Source organism: Nyctibius grandis, chromosome 16 (assembly GCF_013368605.1).
Source record: "Nyctibius grandis isolate bNycGra1 chromosome 16, bNycGra1.pri, whole genome shotgun sequence".
Classification (NCBI taxonomy): domain Eukaryota; kingdom Metazoa; phylum Chordata; class Aves; order Nyctibiiformes; family Nyctibiidae; genus Nyctibius; species Nyctibius grandis.
The window spans coordinates 2,559,600-2,585,270 of record NC_090673.1 but is presented as its reverse complement, the minus strand read 5'-3'; the positions used below and the strand labels follow the sequence as shown (position 1 = coordinate 2,585,270).

The 25,671-nt window shown below is 45.3% G+C and overlaps 1 protein-coding gene across 2 annotated transcripts; it reads left to right on the top strand.

The window, feature by feature from the left end:
• Positions 1-2,140: 2,140 nt before the first annotated feature.
• On the top strand, positions 2,141-24,841 carry UBAC1 (UBA domain containing 1). Of its 2 annotated transcripts, none has more exons than XM_068413697.1 (10): positions 2,141-2,508; positions 7,637-7,757; positions 9,539-9,612; positions 10,909-11,016; positions 12,058-12,175; positions 12,890-12,998; positions 14,448-14,679; positions 15,798-15,884; positions 16,265-16,403; positions 18,953-24,841. In XM_068413697.1, exons 1-10 carry the CDS (start codon positions 2,371-2,373, stop codon positions 19,066-19,068), a joined length of 1,242 nt encoding a protein of 413 aa, XP_068269798.1. In that variant the 5' UTR covers positions 2,141-2,370; the 3' UTR covers positions 19,069-24,841. The 2 variants fall into 2 exon arrangements, with proteins under 2 accessions (XP_068269798.1, XP_068269799.1); XM_068413698.1 differs by having other exon boundaries at positions 2,142-2,508; positions 12,073-12,175.
• Positions 24,842-25,671: the final 830 nt, after the last annotated feature.

Below are 25,671 nucleotides of genomic sequence, written 5' to 3'. Positions count from 1 at the left end.
TGCCGTGAAATCACCTGATGTTCCTTCGCTGTTTTAAAATATCTCCAACCAAAACGTTATCGTTGCTCTCTCCCACAGAGAGAGTGGCTGCCGGGGTCACCAAGAGTCGTCTTCCCGAGTCGGTGTCCTGACTTCCAGCTCCCCCTGTGAAGCATGAAAAGTTGCAACGAGTAAATAACACCAGTAACCAGAAGAAAAGAGAGGTTCTCCCTGGGCAAGGTGCCCAGCACCATGCCAGCTCCTAGACCCATGCAGGGTAGTTTCGGTGGCTGGGATGTGTTGGGCAGCTGGAGCTTGGCCTCGAGCAGCGGCTGGCTGGAGCCAGGGTTTTCTGCTCGGCCCCTCGCAAGGGCAGGGCTTGGGGTTACCCACCCCACTGCTGCCCCTGGGACCTGCGCCTTCCCCTGGTGGACACCCCACGGCTCCAGGGCCAAGCTGGTGGAGCAGGGAAAGTCGTCCAGGCTGTCCCCAAAGGGAGCTGAGCTGCTGGTGGCAGGGAATTTGCTGAGGGGGGGATTTGCTCCCTCTCGTGGGCTCCGGGAGCTGCTGTCCTAGCCCTGCACACCAGCCATGGTTGCAGAAAGGGATGGGATTCCTTCGCATCTTGGAAAACAGGAAAGAAAATCACCAGCTTGACCCCTGGGAGTTGCTGGCACAGCGCGATATAAGCCTAAAGACCCCCAGAGACGCCCTTCTGGGTCGGGGCTTCAGCAATGCCGACTGCTTTAGACAACCCAAAACTAAATCTGCTTTTTGATGGGCTTGAATTTTGGCTCTCCACAGCTCTCAGCTCCTTCTCACATAACACTTTATTGCCTTTATTGTCTCTGGGTCTGCTAATTCTATCTGGATTTATTTCTTCCAGAGAGCTTTAGCTGCTATTCAACCAACTCCAGACTGAGCGTGTAACATGAATATTACAGCGCTCGCTCTCAGGGACGGAACGATGACATATTCCTCATATTTTCTAGACAAGCACAGCTCCGTTTAATACATACATAAAAATCCAGCAGCTATAGCTGCAGTGCCCTTTTTTTCATTTCAAGCTCCCTTTAACAGTGTATTTAACACCATAAAAACCCCCACAGCCCATCAGGCTGCGGGCAATAATCTGGGCATGGAAAACAAAGCATACTGAGCGGGCAGAAAGCGTGCGGCCAGCGGTTTACTCTAGATTTGTCTTAAATACCACTTTTTCCCTGGGAAATGAATCTCCCCATCCTGCAGCACCCGCGGGCACTTGGAAAGGGTGGGAGACGGGCAGACCAGGCTGGGCCCGGACAGACGGGCCCGGACAGACAGGCCAGACCCGGGACAGACAGACAGGCCCGGGACAGACAGACAGGACGTGGACAGGCAGGCCCGGGACACACAGACAGGCCCCGGTGCTGCTGCCCACCATCGGCTCGGCTGTCTGCGGCCGCTCCTCCGTGGCCGTGGGCCCGCCCCGCTCGGTACGATCCCCAGGGCGGGTTTAGCCACTTTCCGCCCCCCGGGAGCCACCGGGGCTGGGCCCGGGTCCCCGCGGAGGAAAAACCTCCCCCGCCCGGCAGCCGGGACGCGGCTCGGCGGCCCCGCCGGCAGCTCGCGGTCCCCCTCTAACGGTGGCCGGGAGAACGCCGTGTGCCCCCGGCCCTCCCGTCCCGCCCGGCGCGGAGGGCAGCGCCCGCCCCGCCTCCCCGGCGCCCCGCGGCCGGGTGTCCCCGGGGCTGCCGGGTGTCCCCGGGGCTCCCGCTGCCCCGGCGCTCCCCGGGAGGCCGCAGCGGCCTGGCCGAGGCCGGCGGGGACGCCTCAGCGCCGCGGACTACAGCTCCCGGCGTGCACCGGGAGGGGAGGACTACACTTCCCACAGTGCTCCGGGGCGGGAGACCGCGCTTCCCACAATGCACTGGGAAAACACTTTTTAAAAATTATTTTTATTTTTTTCAGACCAGGCCGCCCCGCTGGCGCGGAGCCGTTAATTAACGTCGGAAAAACCCCCGTGCGCGCCCAGGCGGAGGGGGCCCCGCCCGGCGCCATCGCGGCCTTCGCGGCCTTCACTTCCGGCGCCGCCGCAGTAAACTGCATCTCCCAGCATGCACCTCCCCGCCCCGCCCTTCCGGTTCCGGCGGCCGCGGGCGCGCCCCCGTCCCCTCGGAGGGACGGCCGGGCCGAGGCGGGGACAGGAGCGGCGGGGCCGGGGCAGCGCGGCCGGCGGCACACCGAGCTCCCCCGCTCCCAGCGCGGCCCGAGCGGGCTCGCCGCTCCCCTCGGGCCTGGCGGGGTCACCTTCATGGGCGGGCGGTAGCGCGGGGCCCGGCGGTGCCCGGGGCCTGGTGAGGTGTCGCCGGGGCAGAGCGGGGGCCGGAGGCGGCGGTGGGGCCCGGGGCGATGTTCGTGCAGGAGGAGAAGATCTTTGCGGGGAAGGTGCTGAGGCTCCATGTGTGCACCATGGAGGGCGCCGAGTGGCTGGAGGAGGTCCCCGAGGACACCACGGTGGAGAAGCTGAAGGAGCGATGCCTGAAGCACGTAAGGAGCGGGGTCCCGTCCCGTCCCCCGCGACTCGCGGCTCCCCCGGCGGGCTCCCGGGAAACCCTCGGGTGTGTTGGGTCGTGCGGTGCACTGGGAGGGAGTGGCGAGCCCGGGACGGTGGGAGGCTCGGAGACCGCCGGCACCTCTGCGCTGTCTGTCCCGGGCTGGGGCTCAGAGTCACGGTCGGGGCGGAGGGCAGGCAGGTCCCGTGTGGAGAAAACAGATTTTTCCAACGCCCTGTAAACGTTTTTTTTTAAAAAAAAAAATAAGAAAGTAGCTCAAGTAAACAAGTGTTTCTGTGTTCTGGTTTCCTGGTTTGCCATATCTGCCACCCCACCGAATTATGTGAAACTTCCATATAGAAAAAAAATGCCTGTTCCAGGAGTTTTGTGTGTTGGGAAAGGAGGATTTGGGGGGAAGATACTCTGCAACCTTTAGTTGCAGAATTTCGTGTATATTTTGCGGTAGAGTTAGAGACCACCAGCTCCTTTGTGCATGTTATGAACTGATCACGTGTTGCAAGAGACTGGTGAACTGGCTTCTGATGACTTCCCCTCAGAAATTATAGCCTGGTTTGTTTCTGGTGTCTATTTAAGAACAAACAAGGAAAGTAGTAACTGTGAGGGGAGAACTTCCCATTTTTGAAAAAGTCTTGGTGCAGCCTCACTCTGTCTTGGCACAGTAGCTAGCGGGATATTCCGTGGGGAGATAATAGGCTCTTCCAGGTCTCTCCCTGTGCTCTAAGCAGTAAGGTCTTAATGGACGTGTCTGTGATCACTTTCTGGAAGAGAAAACGTGTAAAAATGCCCAGGCACTGTCTGTAGAAGTTGAGCTGGACAACACAGGCTTTTTGTACTCACGTGCCCAGTTACCACTGGTGTGTTTGTGGGTGTTAAATGCCAAAACTAGCGGTTTCAAAACTATTGGACTGAATTTTGAAGATCTGCCGTGACAGTGTTTTACTTTAAAGCAAAAACATGGTTGACAGCAAGAGCGTGTAAGGTTGAGACCCAAGAGCAGGACTGGCCTAAAGTCTGTCATTCTGGAACGAACACGACGTGGTCTGGCAGCTTGAGTCACAACCTGCTGATTTCTTGCTGAGAGATGTGTAACTTTGGAGCGGCAAAGCAAGAGCCTCTGCTCCCATCCCTGGGAGCACAATTTACTAAAGCAGATTTAATAGTGGGTTTTGTCTTCAAAGCCTTGCAAAGACTTTTTTTTTTTGTAAAACACACTTGCAATAGGAGAACATACCTCTAATATGTAATTACTTCACCCCTGTTTGAAGGGTAAAAGGTTTTGTTTTCGGAATGAGCACGCTGTGAAGTAGGGGTGGCCAGCAGCCCGCGTGCCCTCTGCCTCAGGCCTGCTGGTTGTTTGCTTTCAGCTAGAACCCCCAGGAGCTGCAGGTCACAGCACATGTTGGTTTTCTTGCCCCATAGTCTTTGTAAGTGCTTTTGGATTTAGGGATGAGAAGGGCTGCATTTGGGTTTTCTTCATCTGGGGTAGGTGTGACCCTTCTTGAGGGAAACTGGGGGTGCCTGGCTGAAAGCAGTGGGGCACAGGGCTCCCCACACTGCTGCATTCCTGGAAGAAGCCTAGTGCTCCCCTCGTGGCCCCCTTCGGCGCAGAAGAGTGGCACAAAGACTACCAAAACAGGGTGGGGTAATGATTACATGCGTATGTGCAGAGCTGAAAGGCCTTTAATTATCAGGAAGCTTAATTGAATGGATGCTTGCATTGCAGTGCGAGTCAGGGCAGAAGACAATTGATAACTTGGCATGATGTTTGATTTCATTCTCTTCTGCTGCTTTGTGCTAATGGTTTGGATTTGCATAACCATTATGGATAATATGTAGTCTTATGGAGAGGAAAAATAGAAATGGAAAAATCATGACTCCTGATCATGGGTACGTGGCACTGAATCTTGATAGCACCTTGAGATAATTTATGCAGCCATCTCTTGTAAGATGCTGGTTATTATGTTCCCTAAGGTCTTTGAAATCCTTCTTTCAGGAAGCAGAGGAAGATGATATTTGTAACAGTTTTGAACTAGGAAGGTGGCCACTTCTCCCTCCGTAACATTCAAATGTGTACTGATCTCTGAAGTGTCACTTTTGATGTCTTTTTTTTTTTTTTCCCCTGAATTTTATGGGTGGTTTTGTTACAAATAAAGCAAAAAAAAAAACCCCTTCCCACTAGTTTTGTCTCTTGACCTGTAACAATTTAGTGGTGATTACGTGCTGTTAAACTGCTGCCTTCAGTAATGCTGTCTACATAGTCTGTGAACAAATACCTGATAATAAGTTGTTTCCCTTCCTAGTTATTTTTGAACTCAAGTTTCACCATCAAAGCGTTGTCTTGGAACAGTCCCTTGTCCCTGTGCGAGGCCCCACCACCGCAGCAGGAGCAGGCCCTGAGCTCACCTGTGGCTACCTTAAAATGCAACTGTTTGTTTCAGAACCAGAACTGAGAAGTGTCGGCTTAACCACAGAAACTCAAGCTTAACTTAAATATTTTTATGATCCATAGTCCTTGTGCCCAACATTGACAGTCCAAGTACAGCACCGCGTTGGCCAGCTGTATGTGTACGTAAGCTCTACCTGTAATTTTCCTGGCAGCACAGGGCAAACTCTTCATGATTCTGTGCTTCTGTTCCCCTTTTTCTTAAGCTGCCTCAGTGATACTCGCCTGGGTTTTAAGGTATGATAAGGAATATCTGTGGAACAGAGATTCAAGGTGCTAGTTCTCAAAGTACAAAGATAAGGTAGGTTCATGCCCCTGGGCATGTTTTGGATACTTTGTGAGGGGTGCAGCTGGCTTAAGTGGTAGGGAGCGTCAGTAATATTTTCAAACGTTTCTGTTAATAAAAGTAAACAAAAAATGCTTTTTCTTATTTTAAAAACAAACAGAAAGCCTTGTGGTTTATCAGGATTACAGGCTCTGCAAATAGCATTTAGCATCACCAGGGCTTACAATTTCAGCAGTTGCTCAGGCGCCTGTGAACAAAGGTTTCTCACCTGCCTGGCAAAGCAGCCTGCTGTAAACTCCAATGTTAAAAAGAAATGCAGATATTTATGCTGGAAGCAAAACCATGAAACCGCAGATCCCCTCCTTCCAATCCTTTTGTACAAAAATATGCAAGAGAGCTCATCTTCCCCAGCGTGCTGCACTCTGATTGCTGGGGGAGCGGTGCTTGTTAATCTCAGCCATGCTCCCCAGTGCTCGGGGCAGCAAGGTGCACCCTGCTTTAGGGTGCCCCCCAATTTCTCAGCTTCCCTGTGTGACAGGTAGTTCCCCGGTGGGCTATTGAGAGCTAGTAAAATTCTTTTATTTTTTTGCTTACACTTTCACTTTATTACTAAATATTATGATTGCAGGCACACCCCCTCCTTTATATGTGCTAGGGAAAAAACGGATAACAGGTCTGTGTCATGTCCCATCCCATCCCGTGCCAAACATCCACCTCCCAGCTCCCATTTTCAAGTTCTTCCTTTTGGAGTCTGACTCTAAGGGTCTGTAACAGTAATATTTTGAGCTTGTTCAGAGAGGAGATGTTCCACTGATGTACTCATGCATTTTGGGTAACTTATCAGATCGATTACAGGAGGTACTCCCAGCTGCTTCTAGGCTTTAATGCATTCTTTGGCTTTTGTTCAGCAGTTAATATGCTGAAGGATTAGTAAGAAGCTACTGTTATACAAAGCAGGACTCAAACATGCTCGCCTCAGTCTTGTTGAGGCATCAGAGCTGTACAGAAGCTCAGATGAGCTGGAGATCTGTGTTGAAAACAAGTGCATTGTGTTCGGAAAAAGAGCAGGTAGCTGAGCTTTCCATCAGTTGCAGTCACAGCAGAGAAGGTGCTGATGGGCTAAAGGATTCCTTTGAGGGAGGCTGGTGATGAACAGGACTAAATGCTGCATCAAAGTGAAGCACTGATTTCAGTGGGGTTTCTGTTACCTGAAGGGCGAATGCACTCTTCTGCAGACGTGGTAAAAGCGGCTTGGTAGAAACATGTATTGAAAGAAGTGTCATTAAAAGCTGTTTTTCTGTGAGCAGAGCAGGTGAGGTCAGTATTAAGTGCCCTGTTTTGTGGCGAGAACAGCAGCATCAATTTTGTGGGTTTGGTACGTTGTTATTTTTAATTTTGCCTTTCTGGAATTGCAACCGCTGCGCTTTCTTTTTCCACTCAAACAAATTAGAAGACTCTAGATGCACTGATGTAATGTTCTTGAAACCTATCACCACTGTGGATCTGGGAGCCACTCTGGTGCGAAGATGAGTCAGTTCAAGGCCCGTGTGTGCGTGTGCTTGCTCTTTTTTCAGGATTTGAACTTGATTTCCCGGTGAATTAATTGACATACAATTTAGAATTGTAATAAGGAATTGAGCACAACATTCAGATATGAAAAAAAATCTACTGTGTGCTGATTATTTATGGTTGGGAAGAAAAGTTGTGAATGTAACTTTTGTTCAGCGCTTTCAGCAGGAACCCAGGGTAGGGCTCCAGCAGCCAAGTGTGTTGATTTCAGCTTGAAACAAGGTGAAGAAACTGCTGTTCCCCTCCCAGTGTAAGGTCAAGTATACCAACATCACTGCTGGCAGTTGGTTTAGTCTGGCAGTGTGTGTAAATAATAATTATTAGATGAAGCAGAGTCTCTCCTCTGTTTTGACACTAGTTACAAATGAGAAACATACTGCATTACTATCGCCTTCCCTTCTGTAAAAACACTGGGTGCTCTTTGTAGATTTGCATGCTTAGTTCACTATGCTAATTGCTACCCCCAGGCTTCTCACTAGGAGTGAGTGACCTTAGCGATCTGTTGCAGAGCTAAGGTAGCTGTGGGTCCTGGAGCATCCTTGCTTTGCTCCAGATCTCTGCAGGCCTGAGTTGGAAGGGACCCATAAGGATCATCAAGTCCACCTCCCTGATGTAGGTATTAATTTAACAGCATCAAGGAAGGCAGGCTAGAATCCTTCCTTTTGTTGATTATTCATTCCAACAAGAAGCTTGGATGTGCAGGTAGAAACCTACCACAGTCAGTATTGTTACAGCACAAATCCAGCCTCAGTTTCTTGAATGAAATACATTCTGCTGATTGTCAATATTTATTATCTTCTGCAGTGTGTACCTGGGAGCTCGGAGGATCCAAAAGCTGTGACACATCATAAGTTGATACATGCTACTTCTGAGAAGGTGCTGACAGACACAAAAACAGTGTTAGAGGAAAACATTCAAGACAGAGGTGAGATTGTCTGGTTTTTAATCCTATCAGCCTGGAAACAAGAGATTGTGTTTAACTATTTGACGAGTTCCAAACAGTAACCTTTTTAATATCTACTCTCTGCTTTGACGTAGGCAGCTAATAAAGTGGCAAAAAAAGGAAGAGAAAAAAAGACTTCCCCCCCCCGCCCGAGAAAGCACCTTGAGCAGTTTGCTTTTCTTCACTCTTCTTTTTAAGAGTTGGAAAGGAATTAGGATGTTCATTAAGTTAATAAGTGAAACGGATTATTTTTATCTCCTTTTAAAGGAATTTTTTTAAACCTCCAGGGCAGCATTTATCCTTCAAAATGATTCAAAAATAGTTATCGTGGCTGAGTAGTCAAAGACAGACAACCCAGTGCTTCTGGGGGGTTTCTGGAGGTCTCCAGGTCAAGCAGAAGAATGTTTACTGAAGTGTATCTGAGTGTCTGCAGTTTAGATCTCATTCTGCCCTGTGCAAACGTAGGTCAGGATCCATCACACTGTAGTATCACTGACTACAGTAGAGTATGTGAGGTAAGGATTTGCTCCTGAACTTTAAAGGTGTAAGGGATTAATGTGACACAGAAGATCTAAAGATGAGAGCTGGAGTCAGTTTTTACTAGACAGCTTAAGCAGTGGTGCAGAAAGTGAGAGAAGCAGGACCGCTGTAGGCTGAAGTATAGTCTGAACCAGAAACTCAGCAGGAGTTGAATTCAGGAGTTGAGTTCCTGGGTTTTTGCCTGAGTTCATGCAGGCTGGAGAGCTGCTGCCATGAACATGAGCAATTTGGTCTCTCTTCTAAGCTGTGTCACCTATCACCTTTAGGGCTGAACAGGAGCCGAGAAGTGCCATCTTAGGCAAAGGCGAGGGACAGTGTTTTTGCTGATGGGTGGTGTATTATTTCTAGGCGAGGCGCCGGCTCCGACAGAGTTTTGGATTGCAGTTTGCAGCAGCTAGGCAGTATTAACTGTGTAGTCATCGTAAGCTGTCATGCGAATGCCTCTTCGCTCCTCTTTCCCCCTGCACTGTGCTCTGCCTTTCATGTGCCTTGTCAGGGAGACAAGATCGCAGCCAGCAGCTGATGGCCACCAGCTGACTGCACAGGGCAGCCAAGAGTCAGCGTGTGGATCCTCTCGCATTCTGACCAGCTGGACAAATGAGGGTTAACAGCCTTCACCAGCTGTTGCTCTTGGCTGTTGCACGCTGAGCAAGACCAAGGAAACTTGTTGTGCAAAGCATGCTTTGTTTGCTTTTTACCTGCTTAATGCAACAGGCTAAAAACTGCATGTCGGGCCGTATCTGGCTGAAGGACTGCAGGTGCTGCACAGGCTCGTTTGGGGCTCTAAGCAGCGTGTCTGCATCTTTCCACCCTTAGAGTGTATGTGGGAATAACTGAGGTGCTAGAACCTTGTCACGTGATCTCTAGAAAAAGGGTGCCTTGTAAGGGGACAGTATTACTCTTAAAAGCCCAAATTAGCCTTGTGCCAGGTCATGTGGGGTATCTGAGGCTGAAGACTTGTTTGCCCTCGAGACTTGCCCTGTGGGCTACCAGTGATGCACCCCTGCTGTGGACCGTGAATCTGCTGCCATTTGCACACAGAGGTGAGCTTCAGCCTGATGCTGGAAGTTCTTGTTGAAGCTTGGTGCTTGCCTTGCTGAATTAGTACAATTAATTCATACATGAATTAATTCATCTCCAGGAAAAACTGAATTTATGAAGTATCTTACAAGAACTGTTTTCACATTACTTTCTGATGTACCTCAGTATCATTCTCTTTCTAGATGTCTTGCTTTTAATAAAGAAGCGTGCGCCACCTCCGCTCCCCAAAATGGCAGACATGTCAGCAGAGGAGAAGGTGAGTTTGAAAGACTTCTTGACTTGGCTGTTTTGATTAACTGCTTTGTTAATGAGCTGCAGAAGGATTACTGTGGTGTACTCTGTTTGCTTGTAGAGGCAAACGCTGCTGATTAAATTCTAGGGAAATTACTTCATATTTCTTCCAAACTTTGAGGAAGCTGATCTTACATTTTTAACTTCGATTGTGAGAACATTTGCCTTAGAATAAGACATGCAGATACACTCTTTGGAAGTGGTAGAGATTTGATCTTTGAGCAAATATCTAATAACTGTATAAGCATAGTTCAGCAAGTGCTTTGTCTCTGTTTGAAAACCCAACAGAAATACATTGATGTGCTCTCAGGCTGTCTTCTGTCTTTATCTGTGTGTGGCTTGTCACCCTCTAACCAGGTCTCTAGAGCTGAAGTGTTGCCCCCCTACTATTCTTTTCTTTTCTTTTTATTTTATTTTATTGGAATGTAATTCTTACTGAGGGTCAGTGATGCCCAGGATGATGCTTTTATGCACGAGTGGTGCTGCAGTTGATGTTATCGCATAAACACTTTGAGCGATGTTTGTGCTTGACATTGTGAATTTCCAGGTATCTCTACTTTGTCCTTGCACAGCTTTGTTTCTTCTTGCTTCCTGTAGGTATTGGTGTATGTCTCTGTATCCCTTCCCATAGGTATTGGTGTATGTCTCTCTCTTCAGTATGGTCTTGCTGTGCAGAATGTCACTGTAAGAGCATAAGTTATAAGACTGGGAAATATTTATAGTTTGTACCCTGCTATGGTTTGTCCTGAACTATGAGCATGTACTGAAAATCCAAGGCACCATATATCTCTGCATGACACTTGCAAGCAGCGAAGCACCTCCAGTGTTAAGCAGTTAAGTGTTAGTCTGTGCACAGCATTGGTACATCTCTCAACAAAGCACGGGTTTGAAGAGAGCGTGCTATGAGCAAACCATGCGGAGCAGAATATGGTCCTGGGCACTGAGGCCTCAGAGTTCTCTCCATGTTTGATACATCACTTTCCCTCTTTACGCTGGAATTTTCCAGCGTGTTTAGATAACAGAAATAGGTATAAGGACTGAAAGTGGGGCGACCCAACAGGTCCAGTTTTGCTCTATAATTGCAAAATGATACTGGTGCTATTAATCCATCGTATTGCTAGTCTGCTGTTTCTCTTAGTTGCAAGTTACAGAGCACTGCTTGATGCCTTGGTGAAGAATATGAAACTGCTCTCCGCTGTGCTGTGTTCTCTCTTCTGTGGGTAATGGGTTATGAAACCTGATCATGTTTCCTATCCTTCAGAGGAAACAAGAGCAGAAAGCTCCTGATAAGGATGCTATTCTCAAAGCTACTGCAAACCTGCCCTCTCGCAGTGTAGATCGTACTGTGGCCCATCACAACATGAGGGATGTAAGTATTAGACTTGACTTTTTTGATTCACACACTAACATCCAAATAGGCTTTTATCTTGTATAACCTTTTCTCTTACATGTGAATGTGATTCTCTTTTCCCTGTAAGAGAAATTTGGATATTATGTAATGTATATTAAAGTAGATAGCTTAAGACTTAGACACAGGCCATACTATTTAGTGATAATAAAACACTGTTCTAAATTATGATTTTAAAGGTTTTATTTGTCCATGGGAAAGCCTCAGTAAACATATTCAAGATCTGGCAAATGTGAAGTTAGGGTTTTTTATTTCTTCAGTCTTAAATAATTCAGGTGTTTGTGGTGTTTTTCTCTTCCATGGTTTTGAAAAGAAAGATTAGGCATAAATTTTGACTTCAGTAATTGAATGCTGATAGTCTGTAATGCTTCTAACGGTGTCTTCAGCAGTGTGGGGACTACTTTTACCCTTCTGCACTAGTAGGGGTATGAAGCAGTGAATCTGCATACATATTGCATGCTGTCAGAGTGCCCTAGTAACCTAAAGGGGACAGTTGGCATTTAAGCTGTTTAATGGCCAACGTGACCTGTTGAGCATGGCATTTTAAAAAACAAATGTCCAACTGAAAGGAATTTGTGATGCTCCAGTTTAGAAAATAGCTTTGATCTATGTTGTTCAAATTTAGATTACTAGAAAGCAAATGGCAGACCAGGAAGGCTCATTGGTTCCCAGAAGCAAGTAGCACTGGTAGGGAGCTACTGTGACTGTCTTCTTACAATGCTTCTGCAAGGCAGCAGTTAAAGTGTTTCTGTGAAGCAATGAATTTTCTGGAACAGTGCACGTCTGTAGTGGAAATAAAAGGACCTTTCTGCCCAGTAGCTTTTACTTACATGTAGCACTTCATGGGGAGGGCCCAGTGCTTCTTGGGAGACTAAACAATGAATATAAAGCCCTAATAAAGCAAACTTCTGTACATGGGGCCAGACTAGTGCTGAGATACTAACAATAGATATATTAAGATTTAATGATGTCTTGTAACTTCCTGTCTAAATGTTTTGACAGTTTCCTTTCTTGCAGTTCCAGACAGAGCTCCGGAAGATCTTAGTGTCTCTCATAGAAGTTGCACAGAAATTGCTAGCACTGAACCCAGATGCAGTTGAACTATTTAAGAAGGCAAATGGTATGAACATGTCTTTATAGTTACTAGTTCAGTCCTGGGAACTTGTTTGCTTCCATAGCAGAAGAGTGGGCTTGCAGAGTGAAGTCCAGACCTTGATGTAATAGCAAAGCTACCGCAAACTTTGTGGCAAAGATTTCGCCTTGTGGGTATATAGGTTGTATAAAACTTGTGAATTTAGAAGGTCCCTTTGGGATGGATGAGAAGTTCCATCTAAAAATAAAATCATTAGTAGTGAAAAAATTGGAAAACTTTGAGTTATGCTTTAGGAATGGTAAAGAATAGTTGGAAATGCAGAAGGAGATAGTAAAATGAGGAGAAGGTGTAGCTGTTGATTCAGTTTGTGGGAAATACTTGCCCTTGAGATCTGCTACGACCAGATCCAGCTTACTTTCTAGATAAACAATAAATAGATCTTCAGTGCATCTCCTATATATTTACTTATGTGGAAATACCATGGTCATGTGAGAGTTAGCTGTCTTTTATTTGAGGTCTTGAACACATCTGGACAAAGGCTTTGTCCTGGAAGAATCTGTCTGAGCTGGACCAAGCTGAGGGCAGCAAATTAAATGATGAGACAGCAAATTCAAGGCAGAAACAAAAGAAGGGACAGAAGAGTAGAATGGGGTTTGACCTTAACACATGCCATTCCATTGAGAAAGGGTTTTATTTTAGCTTGAAGTCAATCTGAACATTGTTTTGTTTGTGTATGTGTAGCCATGCTGGATGAGGATGAGGAAGACAGAGTGGATGAGATAGCTCTGCGACAGCTTACAGAGATGGGGTTTCCAGAAAGCAGAGCTGTCAAAGCCCTCCGATTAAATCAGTAAGTGTACTCAGCACACTGCCTATAAATTACTTGATATCATTAAAAAAAAAGTGCTTTTTTTTTTCTAAAGTCTCCTTATGTGGGTCACCGAAAACTAGGTTGGGAAAAGCATTAACTTGAAGAACAGCGTTGCCTCAGGCAGCATGCAGGTGCAGGTGGCACAGGGAAGGGGAAACAGTGCTGTACTTGCTCTGGAAAGAGTAGCTGGTTTGTGGTTCACAAGGCTGCCAGGCTGGCACTGCTTTCAAATATTAAACTCACATTTTTTTACGCTTTAGAATTCAGATTTTACAGAGAAAAAAGCAAACCTGGCCCATCCCCGCTGGTCTTTCAGCTGTAGAAAAATACTTTGTGCTGATCTTCTAAAAATGTTCCAAGAATAGTGAAGTCCAGATAGCAACTGTAGGAAAAGAGGAGGTAATGTAGTTCTTCTCGTGCCCTAAGAAGAATCAGCTGTACTGCCTCCCTCCTGGGAGGGGTTTGTTAGGCCATTCTTGAAAATTTCTAATGATGGAGAACCCACTACATATTCCAGTCACTCTTCCAGTATCGCTCCCTTGTGGCTCAGAAAGACTTTCTCCCCTGATGTCCTCCATCTGTCATGTTGTAAATGAAAAGCCAAATAGCAAAGGCTTTCCTTTCTAGGAACATGCAGTAATTCCCGTGTGTCAAATGAAATTACATGTCCAGTTGCCCTGTTGTTATCTTTCCTCCCTCTGTATTCATTGGGATGTGTTGGGGTGCTCTCAGGATCCCTTAGCTTGAGCACCTGCACTGGGTAGCAAGTGACCATGTTATGATCGTGACATTCTGTTCGCTTGGGCTGGCCTCTCCTTTGAGGGATCACAGATTTCTTCTGAAGTCAGAGTGGAGGAAGAACAGAGTGGTACATGTCCAAGTGCAATTGCCTGTGTTGAATTTTGCTCTCGCTCAAGGCATATTGTGCACATGTAATGTTTGTCACCCTCTTTCTTGTGTTGTTAATGGCATTCCTTGCTCACTGGATGGATGTCTGAGAGAGATCTCCTTAAGAAGCAACAAAGCAGCTCACATCTGAGATGTGGTTCCGTGCAAATTTGGAATATGCTTTGTTTGCCATTTTGTCAACCGTTGCAAATAGCCAGTGTTTGTCTGTTGTGAAATAAAGCAGATGATGTGGGGAATAAGGTGACTCCCTCAGAAATGCCTTTTAAAATCTGGGTTGCAGCTGTCCAAGTTGGACTTCATTCCTCTGTCTTCCTGGCTTCAGAGAAGAGTGTGGTGCCCTGAATGCACAGAGAATTAAGGTGCTCTGAGATTGCCTCCAGAACTTTATTTATGACTTTTCAGATACTAATTAACCTGCAAGTCACTATACCATGAGAATAAATGCAAAGGCAAATGTATGTGGAACACTACTGTGCATCTGAAGTGGTTCTCATCCCTGCGTTTTGATTTGCTTTTCAGTATGTCAGTGACACAGGCCATGGAGTGGTTGATAGAACATGCAGATGACCCTACAGTGGATGCTCCGCTTCCAGGTCAGACTCCATCAGAAGCCACAGCTGAAGCTGGTGCATCCTCTGCTGAAGCGACTGCGGGTCCTAGTTCAGAAGCGGGTGGGGAAGAGGCCAAGGATGAGCTGACAGAAATATTCAAGAAGATCCGGAGGAAAAGAGAGTTTCGTCCAGACCCACGAGTATGTGCTGTGTATCTTGCTATTTATGTAACTGTTAGGAGTGGAAGGACCATGTGGGCACCATGGAATCCCAATAAATGTTTAGTTAATAAATTAAATGGGACATCTGGGTAGATGTGTATTATGCTGGCTTGACAGTATTTTAGTGGAAGTCTTTAGGGACCATTTAAATTCAGGTTGCTGAAAGGGATATTACCTAATTAATGCATTGCTGTCTCAGATAACAGTATCTAAATTACTGACACTGTTACTTCTGTACCTGAAAGTTAACTCATGGGACTGAAATGAGCTGCGAGACTCCTGGCGTTGCTTTTTAAGCCTGCTGTCTGGGAAGGGAGGGTTCCAGGACAGGAGCAGGTCCTTTTGCTGTAGAAAAGGACAGAAGAGCATTATTGTATTTAAGGGGCAAGGAAAAGTGTCACCAGCAGATTGAAGTCTTGCAGCAAATGCAGAAGTTAGCCTTTTTTCAGAACACAGTAGTAGCTGGTGAAAGTATGTGTTGTTACCACACTGTGAACTCACCAGGAGGTGCTCTGTGGAATCCAGCACTTGGCTTTTACAAGTAGCTGTTTCTTGTGATTTTGGTCAAAAGCTGCAAAGGTATTTGATGACCTGGGTACAATTTCTAAATGATGAAGCATTCTCATAACAATATCTAGGTACGCTTGTCTAAACCCATAACGCTCACTAGCAATATAATAATCCAGGAAGTTAAATTAAATTGAGTGAATAGAACTTCAAAGGAAAGTGGAGCCTGATCTGTCAGTGAGATGTGAACAAAAGCTTTGTGACATGAGAGAAGCTCTAAAATAAGGTGTTTCTGTCACACTCTTCTCCTTTCTACCCCAGGTACACTTGCTCTTTGCCTTGAATTCAGCTTTCAGTGCTGAGGATAGGAACTACTTTTGCTCTTAAGATTTATTCTTCTTCCATAATAAAGGCACTTTTGAGATAGACTATTTGAAAACTTTGTAGATAAGATTACTTAGTGGTCTACAAATGGAAACAATGGGGTTTTTTACCCCACAAAAAGCTCCTGCACAGAAGGTGAAAGAATGTGATTGTTCTCATTTCTGTTTTAAACGTTACATTTATTAAGCTGTGAACATCTGATATAGGCTGTCATTGCCCTGATGGAGATGGGATTTGATGAAAAAGAAGTGGTAGATGCACTCAGAGTAAACAACAACCAGCAAAACGCAGCCGTGAGTACATTGTCATTTCTGTTCCTTACTGCTGTTATAGCCTGCTCAGCTGATTCTGTTCATCATTGAATTGGTTGACGTTTTGATTTATCGTAAAGCCCAACTGCTGCTGGAGATGAAATGAGCACTATATGTTCTGTGCCTCTTTCAAATTAGATACACAATTAGAATACAAAGGTTTTGGACTTCTTAGAGGAACTCAGCATGCATGAGGTTGAGGCTGATGTGGTTGGGATAATGGATGTGGATTTTCAGAAAGCTTTGGAGAAAGGAAAAGGTATTCCCAATAATTAATAACTGGTTAAAGGATAGGAATAAATGACACTTTCATTCTAATGGAACCAATCATGAAATCTGTTGTGCCTGGTGATTTCTTTCAGTGTGAGTGGCTGCTGGGAGACAGAAAGCCTTCTCCAGAGGACTTAGATAAGGGCATTGACACCAACAGCCCTCTCTTCCAAGCCATCTTAGAAAACCCAGTGGTACAGTTAGGGCTCACCAACCCGAAAACTCTACTAGGTAAGTCCTGCTTGGGTTCCTGATGTATATACACTGTAGTTGCTAGCAAATAAGACTAGAGAGTGGATGATGACAGCGCACTTTGTGGGGTAGGTGCAGCTCTGTACCCTTTTGCTCACTTTCAGCAGCTGTGTTGTTTGTTTGCTTCATGATGCAACTCAGCTAAACCCAGAACAGAACCTGGGGCTGTCCCAGAAGTGATACTAATTCCCCAGGCTACTGGATTACACTTGCTGCACTCAGGACCTCAATAGCTGCTGGCTACAATGCTGTTGTGGATTTAGGAGACCTTTTGTGTGCTCCCTTTGGCCATGAGGGGAAAAATCAGGAATGTCTGTCTAGAACTCTGATTATTTCACAGAAAAAACAAGGCTGTCTCCTGCGGTACAGCTTACTGTGTGCTGAGGCCTGATCACTGAGACAGAAGATAACTTGTGGAAGAGTAACCAGACAAGAAGTCTGAGCTCAGGCCTTGTCTATCAAAGTTGAGATAACATATGTGAAAATACACTTCCCTCTGCTTGGGTTTCAGCTCTGTGGTGAGGTCTGTGTCACAAAGGCTGTGAGCACAGCAAGTACCCAACTGATGAGCCTGACACTGAAACAGAAATCTCTGATGAATTGGTCTCTCTGACGCTGGAGGATGATACAGAAGAATGACATTGGCTCTGTGATATATATAAAAAGTTTTGCATTTAGTCTTTGGCTTCAAAATTTATTTGAAGACTTGCTTTTAAATAAAGGGTGTAAGCGCAGCTCTTTCAAGAGAGCTTTTAAAAATACTACTTTAAATGTAATTAGGAGAGTTTGCAAGCCTTTAAATAATTCAAGAGCAGAACCTTCCCACTCTGATTTCTGAACAAATGGTCTCTTCATTTCCAACGAGGGTTCCACACTGCAGCTCAGAATATAAATAGAAAATGAAATGCCATTATATGCGCTTGTAAAGCTTGGATGAGCATCGGGGAAGGTATTCCTAATGATACATCTGCAAATTGCCTGTGTCACAGATTTTAATAATGAATATTTGCATTTAATTCGATGTTTGCAGAATGTTGATAAATCTTTAGTTTTAAGCTTTTGAGTCTGTGTAAAAGAATATAGTTAAAGTGGTGAAAGGTGAGATCTCTGCTTTATCCTGGGCTTTTCTGTAGGCACGCTGCCTGACCTTGAGCAAGGTATTAATGATGAGCCTTTCAGAGGTGCTGGGTACTTACAGCTCCCACTAATGTCAGTTGGAGCTTTGTACACTAACACTCCTGGGAAAATTAAGACACTGACCTTGGAGCTGGTCTGCCAGACTCTTACAGCACTGACATTTTGGTGACTTTTGAATAGGTCAGATGTGCAACTGCTTTTTTTGTCCTGTTCCTAATGACTGCTCCAAATGTCCAGTAGTCCAGCTCAGTGTCTGTCATAAGGCTGATAAATTATTGCCTGGACCATTCTTCTGCCAAATTTTCAGCGTGGCTCTTGCATTAACTGTCCAGTTCCCTCAACATAAGTAGAATGAAATTAGCATGTTTAAAAAGCAAACAAAACAACAAAGCTTATTGTAAAGACAGCTGTGTATAGGAAGCAAAAACTGCTCTTAAACATTTGGATTGCTGTCACTGTTCAGAAAGGGAGGTAATCGTTCTGCACAGACAGCGTTTCCCTCTCTGCCTGTGTCTGGGCAGGTGGAACTGGCTGCCTCCCTGACACCCTCTACTCTCCAGACACCAGGAAGGAGGAAGCACACGCTGCTCAGAGGGAAGACACTACTTCCCTTCTGGCTCCAGGGGCCTCTATGAAATGAGAGAGCTCTGAGATTTGGGGGCTCAAAGGGCCACACTTTTGCTGGCTCTGCTGCTCATTCCTGGGTAGCCTTTGGCATACCTGCTTCTTGTTTTGCTGGCTTAGTTTTCTCTTTAGAGCTGTTATGAGAGAGTAGCCATAGGACAACCAAAGTGCAGCAGAGGAAAGCAAAGGTAGCAGAGGCAAGGAGGTGACAGTGCTTTCTATGAACTGTCTTGGTTAAGGGAGGAAAAAGATACTGGTGCAAGAATTAGCCACTAAGAAATCTAGGCTGGGATGTGGAAAATCTTTGGTCAGAAGAGGGGGGTTGCAGAAGAGTCTTCCCATAGGAGTATTGGCAGCAAATGACCCGGTTCTATGGTGGGCATCCATAAATGGATGAATTGCATAGCATGTTCCCTGCTACTGCATGGAAATATTTGCTAAAGCTTTAGCTCTTCAAACCCATGTCCTTGAGGGTTTGTAAGATGGACTATAATCCAGGCTGAGTATTTAATCAGCCTCTGCCTGCAGTGAATTTAACACCGAGGAATGGGGAAAGCACAGCAGCCTGTCGCATCCCAGTCTGTGGAGACTTCAGAGTGCAAACAGTAAATGTGTGATGTGTATTCCCCAGCAGTTTTGGGTGGTGCTTGCCCACTCCTTTTGAGTTGTAGCTATTTCTAACTGTCCTTTTGTTGAAGCATCCCAAACGTGGAAGCCTTTGCTAACTAAAGGACTAACTGAGTGTTACAATGTCCATCTCTTGGCAGCCTTCGAGGATATGCTTGAAAACCCCTTGAACAGCACTCAGTGGATGAATGATCCAGAAACTGGGCCTGTCATGCTACAGATCTCTCGAATCTTCCAGACGCTGAATCGCACGTAGAGGGGAATGCCAGCCCACTGTGCCACTTCCTACTGTCCCTCGCTTCACCTCCTCCTCAACGGGAGGGGGTATGGGTTGTTTGGGGAGGGGGGTGGATGGAAGGAGGGGGGGAGATCCTGTCTGGGTGGGTCTCTCGCATGAGAGCTTATGTAGTTATGGCCAACTGAAGTTAATTGCCTTGTGGATTTAGTGTTAGTGGAAGAGGTTTGAAGACTTGTTTATGTTTTCAGGTATTAGGTTTAAAATAAAGTATATAAAAAATAGGAAAAGGTTTTGTGAAAACAATTAAGAATATGATTGATGGAAAGAAATACGATCATGCTTGTTAAAAAGGCCTGTGACAGTAGTTTTCTAGCCAGTTTTGCTAGCATCTGGCTAGTGTTTACAAAAGGTCACTGACCACTAGCATAGACTATTAATCATCTCCATACAGTATTAATTTATGGCTGTATCAAATTATAAAATGCTTTTTAAAATTGATTCTTAGGGAATGTTTTTTAAAAGTCCAAATATTGGGAGAGCAAGCACATTTCTATCCAAACTTGTTTATCTTGCATTATAATTTAAACAGAATAATTCAGAGATGGAACTCTTTTAATAAATAGCATTACTTTTTCCTATTTATTTTCTGCGTTAGTGTTGTTCCAGTCCCACAGTGGTTATATTTCTAGGAGATTCTCTGTCAGCTCCATTAAAGATGCAGTATCTTTCACGACAGAACTCGCTACACCAAGACTTGGATTCTCCAGTAGGCTGCAGCTCATCAGTCCATACTCTGCCATATCCTAGCGCAAGGAGAGACGTAGTCACCTAGTGGCTTTTTTTCTGTTCTTACATGCACGGTTTTGGAAAGGGAGACTTGTGGGTTTTGACTTTGTTTCAAACTGTTTACAAAAATGCAACTAATTTGCATGGGTTTGCCATTGGTGGTCTGTAAAGAAGCAGAACTGCTTAGGTTTTTATCTTGTTTAACGTATTTAAAAGCACGCTTGAAATTATTATCTTCTTTAAGATAGAAGTGGGTTTTCTTGACACTTATTTTTTACCTTGGAAATACCAAGACTGTCAGGCTGTGTCTTTCCTATTTCGTGTTATTTTTTTAACAGTGTCAACAAAAATGTGTTTTATTTTTGAGTTAGTGAAACATGATTGACATCTGTCATAATCCGTGCTATGTCTCATGTTTCACAGCCCTTTTTTGGAAAGGCAGGTGAGGCAAAACCTTCTGCCTTTCCAAAATGCAGAGTAACCAGATGGAGACCCTACCCTTAAATAGCACGAGGGTGTCCTGTCAGGGAGGTCCTGAATAGCTCTGCAAGTCACCTTTTTAAGTGGAGGTGGGGAGAGGGGTGGGTTGTGCGGTTGGGTTTTTTAAACAAAAATGCAACAAGATGCAACCTGAAATCCTACAACAAGTTTTGGCCTGAACTTGGCATCAAATCTCTGCTGTTACGCAGTCAAAGCACTGAAGTTGCCAATTTCACATAATTAATATAAAGGGTGGGGAAATCAGAAGAGCATGAGATTTTATCTTGACTTACTATCCCAGGTTGGTGGTTTTTTTTTTTTGTTACTTGTAATTTCATATTAAGCTTTACAGTTCATGACTGCCGAAATATTTATGTCTACATTTAGAAATTCCAAGCTTTATAGAGATGGTTCTTCTGTTCAAATTGGACAGTAAAACCATTTGCCTGGATTCTTGCGAAGAACAGATTGGCAGCACGACATTAAATTGTAACCTTGTCTTAGACTGTAAAAGCTAGGAACCTGATCCTGCAGCCCAGGGAGTTCAGTACAACTATTCAAGAGTAGTTCTGACTGCATGTGGTAGTGTTGTGAAAGGTTTTTATTATTTTGTCCATTTTTTTTTCTTACTCCCTGAAGCTTTTTGCCTGTAATAAGACCAGAAGAAATTATTACTTGAAGCTCTTAATGTTAGAGGCTCATGTCCTTCTCTACCAATCAGGATTCTTGTAAATATTCCTTTTAATGAGTGTTTTTAGAAGACAAAGCTGGGAAAAACTACCCTGTAGTGTGGTGGGGTTTTTTTGGCTTCTGAATGAATAAGGATAGGTTCAGACTTAATGAACAGATACTTTGGTAGCAGTCTTGGTCTTTGAAGTATGTGAAGGCTTGTTGAAATGCTGCTTTTTATTTCAGTAATACATGATCAGACTCTGGAGTGGCTGTAGAGCTTCCAGACAGACCAGGCAAAGATCATCTGTCAACTTTAGAGTCATCTAAAGGTTTGGCATCTGGTTTGCTGGCAGACCCTAGGTGACTAGCTGTATGGCAGGAGTGAGCAACCCATCTTGCCTCCACTGGCACTGCCAGGGCAATGTGGATGATGGACTTGAACCAGCTCCCCAACTTCTAGGGAGCTGCAGCTGGGTGCACTCCTGATGCGCAGTGTCTGACCTGCTTTGGAGGAGCAGAGGGGCTCGCTTCTAAGGGTAAAGGTTCTGCTACTTGTGTATCTCAGCATCAACCCCACAGCAACTGGATCAGAGTGTGATTCTGCTGGGACCTGCTAATGAACTGTGCATGTTCTTCAGTATCTGTTTGATCAGGGTGATAAAAGTTATCAGAGCTGCCTCCCTTGGTATGCCAGGACAGAGTCAGTGCCGCTGAACCTTTTATAAAGTGAGGGGGGAAAAGCATCAGTAAAACAAATCATGTGTATGTGATAGAAGAAGGTGAGAATGCCCAGGTTCACCAGCGTAACTGAATGTTGCAGCAGCAGTTAGAGACCTTAGGGATGAAGGAATACTGCATCTTTAAAATGCTTGAAGGCTTGAGAATATGTGGTTATTTCTGGATTTCGTTGTTCCAGAGCTCAACACTTACACAGCTGAAGCGTTGGAGATCCTGACCTGCCAATTTTTCCTACTTGGTATGGCTTTACCATAGCTCTGCTTGTCTTTCAAGAACTTAGTTTCCAGTGGCCAATAGCTGAAAGAGGCCATAATTCAGGAGGTGTGATGTTTGCAGCAAGGCATAGGAGTTGAATTAAAACAAACAAAAACTACCCTTAAGGTTAAAGGAACACTTGAGGAACTGATCAAGATAACAGTGGTGGTGTTAGGGGATGCGTTAGTAGCAGACAAGGGAGCTGTGTCCCCACCACACCTGGGTGTATTGTTACTTCATCACAGTAAATGAGGAGGGAGTTGAGGCCGCTCAAAGGCATCGATGAGCCCAGTTTTTCCAAAACCTGCAAAAAAATGAAAGATCACTGCTATTGAGTCAGAATGTGCAGGTGGGTCTCCAGGCATGAGGAGTGTGTGTAGTAGGAGCTTTGCCTGGTGATAAGCTGTCCTGTTCCGTGGCTGAAGGGTAGAGGACTGGTGGATCTGGTCTGTAAGCCAGTGAGATGTCCCTAAGTACAGGGAAATAGAAGGTTTTGGTTAAAAAACAAAGTTTTTATAAGGAAGAACTACTCCCAGGAGTAAGGATTTACAGGTTCAGGTCCCGTGCTTGCGTCTCTGGCGTTCAAGTTATAACTAGCAAAGACATGTCATAAGTGTCTCGTAACGTTGTCATGGGAGTATTTGGAAGCCTGTGAAATCAAGAAGTGAGGAAATGGGGTGGTAGGTGGCTGGTACAATATCTGTTTCTTACAGTTCTAGCTCTGCCCCATCAGCTGATAGAGACAATCTTCTGCCTTTTGATATTACATGACTCTTGAAAGCTAGCTAGCTATTTATTTAAATATGTATAACTTATAATTTTGTCATCAAAACACTGATATTTTTAATAGAAATGTGCTATGGAAGTTTGTTCTCAGGGCTTCATATTTATACTCTCTTTATAGGGGGTGCATTTAAGGGATGTATTTGGGAAAAATGCCAGCAGCCACTTTACAACTTGGACCTTGATTGTCTTGACCTGTGAGGCTGAGCTAGCGTGACTCCACTAATAAACCTCTAGTGTCTGGTCCAGTCCAAAGAATCTGCCATCCCCTCTCTCCCGGTGAGCAGTGACACGAGTCTCCCTCTCAGATCGCTGCATCACTGTGGAAATGGTCACACAAGGTTACCCAGCTGCTTCCCAGTTCGCTGGTCTTCACACCATTTCAAGGACGCTTCTGTTCTCTCCATGCAGCTGGAAAATTAACTTGCACGGTTTCCAGAGCAGTCATCAGTGCACTCCTGCTCTTCTGGGAGGGTGCAAGGTTCGCTCCTGCAAGAGCTCTGAAACCTCCAGCTGATTGTGGCTTTTTGGCTGCTCGCAGCCTGTCGCAGACGTGTCCCAGAACCTTGACCCCTATTTCTTTCCTCACTCTCCTGGAACCAAACTTGTCTTTTGGAGGTTGATCTTCATATCCAAGAAACTACTTAAATGGTTATTGAAATCCTTTCATTTGGGACTGCTGCTGTTATTTTTTTTAGGCATTGTGATTCGTGGGCTGAGGATCTTTTAATGTACTTTGAAAGTTGTTTAAATAGGCATTGCACCAAACGAATGTATGGTAACGCTGTCAGCAAGTGTTGCCTGTAGAGGAGACACGGGGGTTACCAGTGATCTCCACTTCAGTGGCAATTTTCCAGAAGTCACGTGCACAGGATAGTGAGCGTTTAATCCAAAGTAAATACCCTGTTTTTCTACTTTTAATAAATAGCAATTTTTATTAACTAGCAGAATAGCGGCGCTTGCAGCTGGGTGTTTCCATCCGATCGTGAGTCCTTGTGCTTTGAGCATAGGCAAAAAGTGTGTCCTCCTCTCTGGGCTGATGGTTTGTCTGAAGGGTTTGGGTTGGCTGTTGGCAGAGGTAGGACAGTGGGTGAGCTCGGCCGGGCTGGCGATCCCCGCGTTCATGCGGATCAGTGTATATTACATCGACGTGAATGTGCTCTCATGGTGGTGTTCTCACCTGCATCCTGACATCTAGGTCTAACAAAGGGGGTTTTAAGGACCTCCTGCCCTAGATTTGCAGATCTTTAACGCAGATCCTGTTTGCAGCATGTGAACTTCAATAACTGTAAATGCATTAAATTCTTACTGAATTTGGGTATAGTTTTATATCATGCTCTGGGGAGAGGGAAGAAATTGGATCGTGTTTTAACCTAAGCCCCACAAAACAAAGTGTCTTTGTTGCAGCAGGTGAGAGGCCTGGAGAGAGTTTTAATTTGCATATTTTTATCGTAGTTTAATGAACTGTACAAGAATGCGATTTGCTATCCAGCACTTACCACAAGGCAGCACCAGTAAAATTATATCGCAAGGTACTGACTTAACATTTTTCATTTCACCTGTGTATTAAATAATTAGGTACAGCATATGGTAATTTTTCTATGGCACTGGCGCGGGTGTGTGGCATGCACAGCTGTTTCTAGGATGTAACCTTACTTTTATGAAGCTTAACTGGGGCGGACGTCACTGAGCCTGTGGAATTCAGGGTTCATTCTGGTCGTGCTCGCGTGGGTCGCCGACCTCTCCCCGAGGGGGAGAACCAGGAGGGTTTGCTCCTGTGCAGAAGCCCTCCAGGCAAAGAGCAAGAACTGCTACTAATTCATTATCCTTTTGAGCAGTCGCTGTTGTCTGCTGAAACATATTCCTGGAAGTTAATCAAGGTCATTAGCAAAGCCAGACCTGTCCAGACTGAAACAATTGCGTACCTCTAGTGTGTGGAGAAGTCGTACCCACGAACGAGACTAGAATGAATGCTGAATCTTTAAACCTGCTCACACATACACACTGAAGACACTGACGTTATGTGTGTTGTAAATTTATAATATATCTTAAAAATAAAGTTTTTGATTTATTACAAGGTGTTCTGAAACATCATTTTCAGGAGCAGCAAAGGTTTATGAATACACATTGTTCAACGTTCAGACTGCTAGAATTGTTTCTCTGACAATAAGGTATTTCGATAGCTGGCCATCAAACCTATAACAAAATGTGCACAGAAAATCCTGGTTCAATCACTAGTTTGGCACCTGGAAGTTATTTCTCTCTTTTCCAGGAAAAGTTGTGTTGCTAAGATTCATTGCAAGGGCTACGTGAAACAAGCTTTGGTGATCTCCTGGGCTGGGCTGATGCCGTTGAAGAGGGATTTCTCCTGGTGGCTGTTGACTGATAAATTGGAAGCCTTTTCTTCCACAGCAAGGGAACCCTCATTAAGGAAAACAGCTCGAGCAAATAGCAACTGGCGGCGTGGTGGGACGCAGCAACTGGCACATGGCGAAACCAAAACGCCCTTCTCGCTCCTGGGGTGCCAGCGCTGCTGTTTGGCAACGAGCTGGGAAGCGCCTCCGAGCTTTGCCCACGTGTGCGTGGTTGCCTTGGAGGCAACTGATTAAGAGTGTAAATGCGTGAGGTTGTTTCTCTGAAGAAGAGGTGGGGTAATTTAGCATTTTCACACAATGTTCAGGGCAAGGGAGAGCACCTGGCAGCAGCCTGTTTGTTTAGCAGCTGGTGAGGAGTTCAAAGCAATTCTCATTGCATCCCGTGAAAGATGGAGGATTAGTGTGTCAGACATGGAACTGCTGGTTGTGCAGTGCTGGTTTTTGAATGTGATGGTGTTAAATTCAGGTATTCCCTTGGTGCCCATGGCCCCTAACTCAGATTGCCTTCAGTGCACAGATTAGGCTCCAGGAC